At 42.6% G+C, this 11,885-nt stretch overlaps 3 protein-coding genes across 3 annotated transcripts; all 3 read right to left on the reverse strand.

Annotated features, from left to right (window-relative positions):
* Positions 1-6,724: 6,724 nt before the first annotated feature.
* RB195_023125 (uncharacterized protein) lies at positions 6,725-7,108 on the reverse strand (the record flags this gene model as incomplete). The annotated part of the gene is made up of 1 exon (XM_064210454.1): positions 6,725-7,108. One exon carries the CDS (start codon positions 7,106-7,108, stop codon positions 6,725-6,727), a length of 384 nt encoding a protein of 127 aa, XP_064066335.1.
* Positions 7,109-8,836: 1,728 nt separating this feature from the next.
* Positions 8,837-9,685, reverse strand: RB195_023126 (uncharacterized protein; the record flags this gene model as incomplete). The annotated part of the gene is made up of 1 exon (XM_064210455.1): positions 8,837-9,685. The coding sequence occupies one exon, from the start codon at positions 9,683-9,685 to the stop codon at positions 8,837-8,839; it is 849 nt and encodes a 282-aa protein (XP_064066336.1).
* Positions 9,686-9,819: 134 nt separating this feature from the next.
* On the reverse strand, positions 9,820-10,113 carry RB195_023127 (uncharacterized protein; the record flags this gene model as incomplete). The annotated part of the gene is made up of 1 exon (XM_064210456.1): positions 9,820-10,113. The coding sequence occupies one exon, from the start codon at positions 10,111-10,113 to the stop codon at positions 9,820-9,822; it is 294 nt and encodes a 97-aa protein (XP_064066337.1).
* Positions 10,114-11,885: the final 1,772 nt, after the last annotated feature.

Here is an 11,885-nt window from a genome sequence, read left to right on the forward strand (position 1 = left end):
TAGCTAGGAGCAAAGAAAACAGCAGAATTACATGTTGGGAAGTAAAGACAGAATAAAAAAAGGAGAGTAACGTTAAAAAGAAAGAGTGAAAAGCAGAAACAAAAACAAGAATGGATGTAAGAACAGTGAGACAAACGAAAATGAAACAAACATGAATGAAGTAAACGAGTGGTACAAGGTACCATATAGGACATGCTACATGAATTTAAAAGAAAGTTGGAACCATAAGCCTTTCAGGGGAGACAAAAGAATAAAGTAGGCATAAAACCAAGAAAAGCCACAAAAATACAACTTTAAAAGGCAGAGAAACAAGACAAAATAATCGTAATCAAGACAAGGAAATAAGACAAAGCAATAAGACAGTGAGACGGTAGAAGTAGAACGGAGAAACAAGACAAGTAGGACAGAGATGATCCAAAGATGAAAGGAAATGAAAATACAATTTAAATAAGGAAAACAATGCAAGAGCAAATGGAAAAACGAGAAGAAAACTGGAGAGAGAAAGAGCAAAAAATGTTAACTATAGAGTTACCTGAAGTGACCGCGGTTAGCTGTATGATAAGGAAGCCCAAGTTCCAATTTCATTCCTTACTTAGCTTGAAATTCGGAGATCATACTTCCTTTCTTTCTTGGATTAAAGTTTATTGTGATATTCTCCTCGTTTCTTCTGAGGCAAGAGTACGTGAAACAGCGTAAGGCACTTATTTTTCACCTTTCTCTAAGCTTATTCCTCTGAAGCAACAAAGAAAGTAGTTACTCGGTGTACCATTTTGAATTTCGCGGCGAATTGGTCCAAGGGGCGGAGCCTCCCGCAGCCGGGTGTAAGTTTAGATGCCAGTGGCGAACGATGACAGAAGGTGACAGGTTAGTTAGGATCGACGAATTGGACGACGAATGGGTGCATAACGAACATCTCCTGCGTCTCCTCACTGCACGTTTTCTGCACAAGTGACGAATGTGACGTCATTCAATTGTGCATATTGCGTCTTCTGCGAAGAAATCGCGTGGGATTTGATGCAGCTCCAATAAAAGCATTTAGGTCGGCATTTGAGGGCACCCTTCTTGTGTTGTAATTGCAAAGCCTTTACGGCGAGTCCATATTTCCCCACTAGCAGATAATAGGGACGTCATAGAAAATAGTTGATGGGTAGCCTCTGTTTGCCACTGTTATTGGCTGTTACTATGGACGATTACTGCAGAGGTCTGTGAAGTATTTGGAAGTTCCACAGGAGTGCTAAGAACTTCTAAACTCCTTCTTGGAACGCTGCCGGCAGCATTTCATGGGATTGAAAATATAGAAGTGACATTACATTTGGAGAAAAAGCGCCAGATGGATCCTTATCCAACACGAGTTTGAAAAAAGCACACAAGTCGTATAAATCGCTCCCAAAGAACCGACTGCGACTTCATTTTCGCCTTTGTGCAGATGAAAGGCGAAAATTCTTAGCAAAAAAGTACTGTCGCTATGTGTCTACATCGGTGAAGGAGCAAGTCCTACAATAAGATCCCTTGCTAAGTCTCAACGCGTCAACGATGATTGAAAGAGCTGATCGGCTAGGGCGCCAATACAACTGCTGGGCACTTCTGTATTCCGGACTTTAGTTCTCTCATATCATGCTCACCGAACCCATCTATGTAATGAGCAATGAAGTCAAGTGTCAGATGGTTTAGAAAGGCAGGAACTAAAAATGATGACGGTAATACAATTTTGTGAAATAAAATCACTGGAAAAAGGAATGCAGATAAAAAAAAAGATAAATTGTATACGTAAATGGCATCCAGCATCTTCGTGCATCTTATAAATAAGCAGTATGCAGCTATAAGCTTCCGCTAAAGCATATCAAAAAAACAAATAAATATAATTAATTAAGTCTTAATCCACTATAAAATGCACTTATTCAAAACTACGATGAAGACGTATCTTCTGAAAATGGGACGACTTAACACAACACCTGAAATAATTCAGAGCCATTGTTTTACGCCACGGAACCAGTAAAAAAAAAAGACAACACTGAAAATTAAGAAACGTGGTAAATGAAGACTACTTGTTAAAGCCATGGGTTAAATTTGTGCTGGTGCGACATAACGATACAGAACTATACGAGCTAAATTCGGCGGATTCTAGAATTCGCACTGTCGCGAAAATGACACAATATCCTTTTGGCGTCAAATATGTTGTTGTGCACTTTCACATTTGAAGAGCTCCCTTTGAATTTCCTTATTCTTTTTATTTCGACTAGGTTGTTTTTGTTGCGTCTACATTTTTTCTCATTCCCTTTATCAGTTTTTTTTTCTCTTTTTAGGATGAAGTGTAGTTGGTGGGGGGCACTCAGTGGTGCTCTTACTTCTCGAAGTAAAAAATCAAATCAATCAGGCCCCTAAGGCCTGAGCATTAGTCTTAGAGGATCCACGACACATACGTTAAAGTTACTAAGAAAAAGGAAGACAGAGCTGAAACTACTCTGTCTTCACTTTACCAAATTTTCCAAACAAAGGGGAAAGTGTAGTTGTGGAGGCATTCAGTGACACCCTTATTTCTGGACAATCTGTCTTACTTTTTTTTCTCTTAGTAACTTTAGCTTACATGTAATAGATCCTCTAAGACTAATGTTTAGGTCTTAGGGCCCCGACTAATTTAGTTGTTTACTTCCAGAAATAAGGGCGCCACTGAGTGGCCACCCCCAACAATGTTTTACTCCGAACAAGTTTACGAGAAATAAATAACTAAGTCATATCATGTGTTACTTCCAAAGGAAAAAAAAAAAGAACGGAGAATGAATTCTATAGCAATCCACGATCACTAAGCATGCATGCAGCAACTTTTATTCACACATTTTCGATTTGTATTCGCAAGTTTGTGGCCCTAAAGTGTCGTTGGGTTAGCCTTTATGAAGGCGGAGCACATTCGCGTGCTTCGGGACTTTCACCATCACCAAGCCATTCGCCGAATTCCTCCTTCGACTTCGATGCAAGCTCCGGCCGAGTGGTAATCAATAATCTGACTGAAGTCACGAAGAGTCAGGGTGTTAGAAGCACCCATTATGCAAATGGAATGGTTTAACGACGAGAACGGTTAACGTGTTCTATGGACTTCTTTGCGCCTGTTGCGCTTTACCCAAACCAAAACAATAACAAGAAAGAAAACTCACCTATTAGACATCAGATCGAAAAGACGTGAAATTCAAAACCAAAAACATTATTTTGGTATGTCTCGTGTTTGTGCAATGTGTGTAATCTGCAACAAGCAACATATGTGACGCCAAAAGTCTCTGCAGATACTGTGTCAATTCTATACGCTTGTGCTAAATTCATCATATCAAGCATAAATAGATGAAGGCACCAACAACAAAAATACTACAAAAAGAAGTTCAGTACGTTTCACACACACAAAAGGCTAAACAAATGAAGCTAAAGAGAAAATAGTAATTGGCATATTATCAAATTATGTCCGATACGCACGTGACGAGTTTTTTTCCATCAAAAGTACTCTTGAACTGTTCTGGTACAGGGAATTCAACCTGAAAACAAAAATAGAGTCATAAGTATATAAAGACAGAGATCTGCAGAGCTAGGTTAAGCTATTGGGCACGTTCGTCATGATATCGTAGGAAGGGGGTTCAAACACGTAGAGTTGGGTCAAAATGACCTAATGTACGGTGCAATTGTGTATGCAGTTGCACTTGAAGTGGCGCGGTAGGACCCCTTCTTATCTCTGCAGTTAAATTGGAGCCTGCGGGGGTTCTAGCTCAAGCGCAACTGTTTACATAAATGAGTGTAGTGCCTTTTGTGGAAGGTGGTTCAGTGGAACACGTTATCAGTGGTAGGACCTTTGGTCCGAATAACAATGGAATAGTGGCAGACACTAGCACGAATACGCACACTACTTCGGTCATCTGGCATACTGCCCCTTATATAGTGCACCAACAGGAATACACTGAGGACAATTGATACGCTGCTTCTTACACAATGATATACATAACTACGATATTGTGTCACGCCAATATATTTGTAACAATGCGTTACGAGAATAATGGATAATGAAGCATGGTAGAGGTTCGGCGGCTATTTCCGAAAAAAAATGAGGCTTCAGGTTATTTTGACCTGAGTGTACATAACTGTATTGTTATTTGTAGATTCTTGGCACTCGAACTAGGACGAACGTCTACTATGAATCGGTAGGGCGATGACCTTCGCTGTTAGTTCAGCTGCAACTGAACTTCAACTAAACGAAAGTGTGAAGTGCAAACATGAACAGAAGAACCTTCATTTGGAGTGAGTTGGTGGCACATCAAACGACAAGTAATGTGATGCCCCGTTAAATAATGTACAATAAAAGTAAATACACAGATCTGAGGAACTTTTGATACTATTAACAATATGTGCTAAGTTCCCGAGCTAAGGTACTATTGCCCCCACTACAGCTCTTAATACGTGGATCGAGCTCCAATAACGAACGTAAATTCATTATTCTACTGGCTGAATAAATCAAAAAAGGAATGGATTTGACTGATTAAGAAAAAAAAAACTAAAGGGGATACACGATGATGTTGTCCTACTTAATATCAGGCTAAGGCTAAAAAAGGACTTCTACAAAGATCTAGGTGGAACCCAACTTAACAGCCGCTTTTGAAGGGATCCAACACTTTAAAATTATCTCTTAATTTCATTGAACAACTATACCGCTGTATTTGAACTAAAGGATTCTAATCCTAGTCTTCATTCCTTAGTTAGCCCCATTTTATGATTACAATCCAGCAAAACCGGAAACAGATCTGGAGACTGTTCAAGACAGGGAGAATAAGGCACATAAAGGTATTGTTAGTGAATTTTGTGGGAGCATATGATGCAACAGCTTGGACACCGAAATGTTGAGAGCACATTTCATGGAGACTGTGCCCATAATTTTTTTTTAATTTTGCAACATAATTTGTGGCAAGTTTATCCTTTTTATTCCTATCAAATTCAGTTTTCTAGCCAATTTTGCGAGCTACTTACCGCTAAGATCCGTACCAAAATTAAACTTGCTTGCTTAATCTAAAATAATTATGTCAGTACTCTGTAGTGGTTTATATAGTATGTATTTGTTGCATGCTGCTACTGCAGGTAGTCGTTTCATAATGTTGCTCTTTCGATTTCGTAAGTTTCAATTCGAATTGTACTGAGCAATCATGTGCGCGCTAGCCACGTGATATCACGCGGGAAATCCTTCTATATAAGGAGTTCGCTCACAGTCAGCAGTTTGTCAGTTGGTTCGTTAGTTCAGTACGACACCTCCTAGCGGAGAGCCGCTCGACATGAGGGCAAGGGCAATGTCACTAGTACAGTGCGAACGAGACGATAGTGTCTCCGAGCGTATTTTCCAGAAGTGGGGACGGTCGAACAAACAACTAGTGAGTGAGAGGTCGTCGACAGTACTCAGAGCTCCCTTTGAATCTCAGCGGGAGTATCCAAGCCTAAGCAGTTGAGAAGACGTGAGTTGCAGAGCGATTTGTGTAGGAGTAGCTGCACAAACGCAGTGCTCCAGGACCGCTCGAATTGATAGTGGTGCATCAGACAAGACGACAGAACAGGCAAGTGGGCGAGGTTGCGCATGATTATTACTTATATTTACTTAACTACTACTACATACTATACTTACCCATTTAATGCTCTAATTTTATTTGTGTAGTAAGGATAAACATTAGCTGGCTACCTTGTGAACAGTGAAGAGAATCAAGGGACAAGGTGTTCCTCTATCATTACTTAGAGGTAGGGATGAAACGCCCCAACCGCAACAATTAGTATTTTCGAAACCAATGCATTGAATTGGTCAACTTCAATTTCTGTATACGTATTGTCCCCACCTCGCGGTGGGCCTGTTTTTAACGAGAAGGTTAATGAGTAATTCGAGAAAAAAAAAACCTGAGATTTCGTTCTTTTTATATGATAGATAATAAAGTTATCTACTATATATTAAGGGAAGGAGTATATGACTCCTTCCGTCAATATATAATAGATAACTTTATTATCTATTATATATTAAAGGAAGGAGTTATATATTAAAGGATAAAGTGCAGTGCATGAAGTTAATCATGATCCCTACGCCTACGCGTTCTACTTCACCTCAGACTTCGTTCAAGCTTTATGAACGCGCACTCAGCCTGACAATGACTTGCGGGGGAACACGATATGCCAATTCACTGTTTTTAACTTTCCAGACAAGTCTGGTATCACTTTATCGATCCAGGAGGGATGAAAGGCTTGGTTTGCACTAGAGCGGACTGGAACCTCTTACCGACTGTGCTACAAAGCTCCTCATTATTCACTAAATCCCCCCTCTCCCCTTATGTATTATCACATTTTAATTCTTGCCATTGGCCAATGGCATCATTCGATGTGTGAGGACGAGGTCATAATAGTACCCCATTAGGTCGGCTACTTACTTTTTTACACTATGAAATAACTTATACTTGTATATATTATATTATTCATTACACATGTTATATATATAATATACTATGCATAAATATAATACAATGTAATATACGCATATAAACAAACGTACATATCGAATATTTATATGTTAGGCTGGACAGAAAGCCTTGTCACACACTTCGAAATTTCCAGAATTTTCCATCTTTGGGTGGAACCCATGTTGCACCATGTTGTAGTTGTAGAACATTCTCGAAGCTTCTCCACAATAGGTATATATAGTCGGGGATCTTCCTTAACTTTAATTACGATGTCAATTATGCAGGAGTAACTTCGGGCTATCATCTTCTATGAATGGCGTGGCTGCATTGGAGCAACGGCAGCAGTCCGCAGATTGGGCGAGGCCACTACTACCATCAGGACTGTCAAGCGCTGGTTCGCTCGCTTCGCAAGCGGAGACACCGACTTCGAAGATAAGCCCCGGTCGGGACGCCTCCACACTGTCGAAGACTCCTCCATTCTCGACGTTGTCAAAAAGGATCCGGAGATCGACGCATGCACTCTTGCGACGAGACTTGGGTGTAGCCATCCAACAGTTGTCAGTTGCCTTCAGGCTACGGTTATGGAAGAGTGCTGGCTCGATGGATCCTTCACATCTTGACGGATGACACCCGGGTATCCATCTGTCAATCTCCATTTCGCCCGCATCCAAAGGAGTATCTCGAAGTTTAGTGGAGATGAGAGTCGGGACCTCTACAACTCTAACGCGCACCGTGCCGTGCGGCTCCCTCGAGGAGCTCCCCCCCCCCCCCCCCCCCTTTGCTCTTTTATGAGCTGCTCCCACAAGGCGACACCGTCACCGCTTCCATGTAAGCTAGTCAACTCCAGAAGCTCACTTCCGCCGTCCGAGAAAAACGGCCGAGAGGAGCTTCGGTGCACCTAATCCACGATAACGCTAGGCCCCATGTAGCTAAGGAGACCCATGAAGAACACGACCAAAATTTCTCCATTCTACAGTAAGGTCACAGTCGACATGAAGAGTGGGGTTAGTCAGGGTGATACAATCCTACCTAAAATATTCAGTGCCGCTCTCGGGAACGCAATGCGACGACTGAAATGGAATAACATGGAAGTGAAAGTTGACGGCCGGTATTTACACCAACTTCGTTTCGTTGATGATAACATCAAACATCAAGCAGGCAAAACAAATGCTGGTCGAATTTGATGAAACATGTAGAATAATAGGTCACCAGCCAAGACGGTGTTCATTTGGAACGGATGTATTTCCGATATCCCATTCACGCTCAACGGAACGAATATATCCGAATGCTCCAGCTATGTATATCTAGGTCAGGAAATTAACATAATGAAGAGCAAATTGGGGAGCTTACAAGAGCATCGAGGATGTGGTGAAGAAGTCCAGGAACACCCAGCTCCGTGCTCAACTCCTCAACACCACAGTACCTCCTGCTTTGACCTATGATTCACCAATCTGGCACTTCGCAAGCAAGAAGAAAATGCGTTGAGCGTCACTGAATGCGCAATCGGAAGGGTGATGCTAGGAGTATCCCGGTTCACATAAGTGGGAGACAAGATGCCAATTCCACTCCTGCGTCACCGATCAGATCAGAGATGCTGGCGCCTCAGAAGAGCCCACCTCACGTGAGATGTTAGGCAGACCCCTTCTGAGGCCGCCATAATTGCTTGCATTATGGATCTAAAGAGAAGAGATGAGATGGTCTAAAGAGATGAAGAGATGGTCTAAAGAGGGGATTTCGAGCTTCAAAAATCCAATGCGATTTGAAAAATTTCCTGACATTCTTTTTTACCAGCAAAACCTTCTGATTTGAATGTAGGAAGGTTTGGTAAGAACCACAGAAGCCTGTGAAAACACGGATTTCTTTTTTCAAAATTATGCCACTTGAAATCTACCATCATCTGTGCAAACTTGCTAACTCCGACATCGCACTCAAAAGAAGAATCCAAGAGAACTACCAAGTTGAGGAACTGAAATGTCTATCACGGTTCGCCGACAGTTGTTCAAACATTACATTATAGAATGAAACAGAGCAAAGTGCTTCAGCCAGCACTTCTGCTCTTCTCTCTTTAAAGGCATCACCCCACGAATCTGAGGTGGTGCAGATTTCAGGTGGAGTATTCGTATACGGGATGGGAGACTACGGAGGGAGGGTGATTCCGTCCATCTCTTCCTAATTGCTGTAAAAAAACGGCCCGGAAGATACAGCTTCATTCGTTTTGGCGCACCATTTTGTACAAGAGGTTCGATTGGAGCGCGCCAGTCTTGTGCGGCGCCGCATCTTCCGGGCAGTTTTTTACGGCAATTAGCAAGAAATGGACGGAATCACCTCCTTCTCCGTAGTCTCCCATCCCATATACGAATACTCCACCTTAAAGCTGCACCACCTCAGATTCGTGGTACGCTGCCTTTAAGGTCTTCCTTTATCGCCTCTCTGCAAAGCCTTGCGAGCCCGGACGTGAGTTCTTGGTTCCCTGCGGCTCGTGCTGCTCCACGCTGGCGTAACAGCTCAAGAGTTTCAAGAGAGAAGCATCTCTTGGTGGTTTTAAAACTCTCAGCCTTCTTTGCGCAGTCGTGAAGGTGTTCAACGAGCAAGTCATATTCCTCGTCCATTGCGGAGTCTTCCCAAAAGCCGGCTAGCGTAGCTAAGAGATCCCAGTTGATGATAGTTCTGGGATTTCGCTCTCTGAACTTGGCGGCTTTCTCTTCTCTTTTTGTGAAGGAAAATCTTCCTTGGAGGAGGCGATGGTCCGATCCCGTATAGAACTTTGGTACAACAGCGACGTCCGTCAGGCAGAACCTTTTATTGACAATGATGTAGTCTATTTCATTACGGTACCCTCCACCGGGTGACTCCCACGTCCAGCATATAGAAGAGGGCTTCTGGAATTGCGAGTTCCCATGGACGGTCTTAGTCGTCATGATTGACTCGAAGAGCCTCTCCCCTTGTTCATTCCATTGTAGGCCGTGGGTCCCGATGTGAAGTTCCTCAGACGTTCTTCTTGAGCCAATCTTGGCGTTGAAATCGTCAATTATGACCTTGTAGAATGCATGATCTTCTTGGTAGAACTTCTCCAGGTCCATATAGAAAGCTTCGAAGACTTCTTCTTCTTCATAGCTTGATGTTGGAGCGTAAGCGACGAAGATAGTCAAAACTGGTGTTGGGCCACATCTTCTCATCCGCAGACGTCCGATTCGGGTCGTAAGTTGTTCAAAAAGGTCGATGTTCTTTGCCATACTCGTGTTGACGAGGACGCCAACTCCACCAACACCTCTACTGTCGCATGTTCCTAAGAACAGTTCTTCTCCAGTTTCATATACGGCGTTGAGAGGGTGACTTCGTCTCGTCTCGGTCAACCCGATCTACTTGATCAGTCGTACTTGATCTTCTTTGCTTGCATCATCAGATCTTCGTTTGCTGCTTCCGGTGCAAGCGTACGTGCGTTATAAGTACAGATCGTCATCCTAATCCTTTTCCGTTTCGGTAGCCTATATGACTCCTGCAACCCCGTCCTTCCTGGCGCTACCGTACCAGGCTTTCCTCCGGAATCAGGACTCTTTTCTATTACTGTGACATGCAAAAAAAAATTTAAACCCATAGGCAGGTTGCAAGCCTCTAGTCCCATGAGTTTTTGGGAGAATTTGCGTTCTCCCGGAGCGGACATGTGGATCTTATTTGTTGGAGGCGACTCCAAACCGCCTCCCTTGCACCTCCCAGTCACTTGATTGCAGACTTTTGGCTGGACTGACGCGCAGGATACAAGGACGTCATGAGTCAGTCCTGGCTCAGCAGAAACAGGGAGTCCATCCACCCACGTCTCTGGGGAGGTCGCTTTTGGTCCCCCCCTATCCGCCACCCGGGGACGCACCACGTAGCCTCGCGACTAACCGGTTGTGATCCCTCTAGTAAGGGAGATCCGTGGGGCAATGATTATGAAGTTTAAAAAGCAAATTCTACATTAACTGAGGATAAGAAACAATGCGAAGCGTTCAATCTCTGCAAATTGCTGCAAGAATACGGAAGTCGATTTGCACTGAATAATCACTGGAGATAGAGGATAGATTTGTCTCGACACTCCAGATGGGTGAAAGAAAGGATGTTGCTGCCTGCGTTTTGCCACCAAGATCGAGTTCAAGAACGAAGTTGGTGTTGAGTGTAATGAGCTGCCATACGGGATAGTGTTGACGTGGAGAATAATATCCTTGCCGAGTTTAGCGAGATGTTGTCTATGAGATGTTTGAGATTCAATGATTATCGTCGGTAACGTTAAGCAGTGAAGGTTTCATTAGCAAAGTTGTTCTTGTGACTACGATATGACCTTGCACTTATATCCAAAAAAAAAAAAACGCGAAAGATAGGAAGTAGTTGGATACTACTTTGTATGTAATATCACGGGTCGTTTTCAGTTACCATAAAAGGTTTGTTCCAGTTACCATAAAATTGGAGCGGGTTTAGTGTAGCGGTTAGAAGTTCCGCTTCTTGCATCGATCGGAGGTTCGAATCCCTAGTGCTCACCAAGCCTTTCATCCCTCCGGGGTCTATAAATTGGTACCAGCCTTGTCTGGGAGGATAAAAACACTGACTTAACACATCGGCTAGCCACCGCAAGTCATTGTATAGGTCAGTTACACGTTCGTGAACCTCAAACGATTCTGAATTGAAATGAACGTAGGGGCGCATTCTAAGCGGACTGATAAACGTCAGAAACTTTATCCTTAATCCTTACCATAAAATTGTAAGGCAAAAAAACAGCACGACTATTCAAGCACCCTAAAAACTGGACACTAGCATGAGATCAACATCATGAATGCTCGAACTTTGTGTTCGATTCAAGTGGTTTGGGAACCTGAAATAGCATACTTATTTCCGCCAATGCACGACAGTAAGAGCAGAGATAGTATTGGTACTGAAGTGTGGCGCCCTAATAGAAAGGTCAAGCATTTTGAAAATGAATAAGCAACCCGGTTTCCTCGATTTTTCACCATACTGATGAAACAAGCAAAAATTACAGAGTAATAACGCAGTGGTTTTCCTTCTGTACCATTATTTTTTTAGTATCAGGCAAAATGTTTTGTTAAGCTCTCCTATAACTTATCGCTACTTGCGTTTTACTGTTCAACATTGTTCGGTTGTCATGTATATTTTTATCATCTCACTTAAAATGAGGAACTGATCACCTCAGCTGTGTGTTTCCCAAACTTTTTATCCTCCCAAAAAAAAAAAAAACTGCAGGCAAATTGTTTTAATTCCAAGGAATGATGACACATGCAATCGCAACTCCAAAGCTTCGTTTTCAGGCAATAGTTAGCCAGAATCAGCACACGTGTTCAAACCATCCTACAACAACCTAAACGTGCTATTAAAGGCAGCGTATCACGAAATTGACACGCTACGGAAACCCTAGGAAAAACGAGCAGCTCGGGTTGTAGATTTCAG

The sequence above is a fragment of the Necator americanus genome, chromosome X (genome assembly GCF_031761385.1).
Source record: "Necator americanus strain Aroian chromosome X, whole genome shotgun sequence".
Lineage (NCBI taxonomy): Eukaryota > Metazoa > Nematoda > Chromadorea > Rhabditida > Ancylostomatidae > Necator > Necator americanus.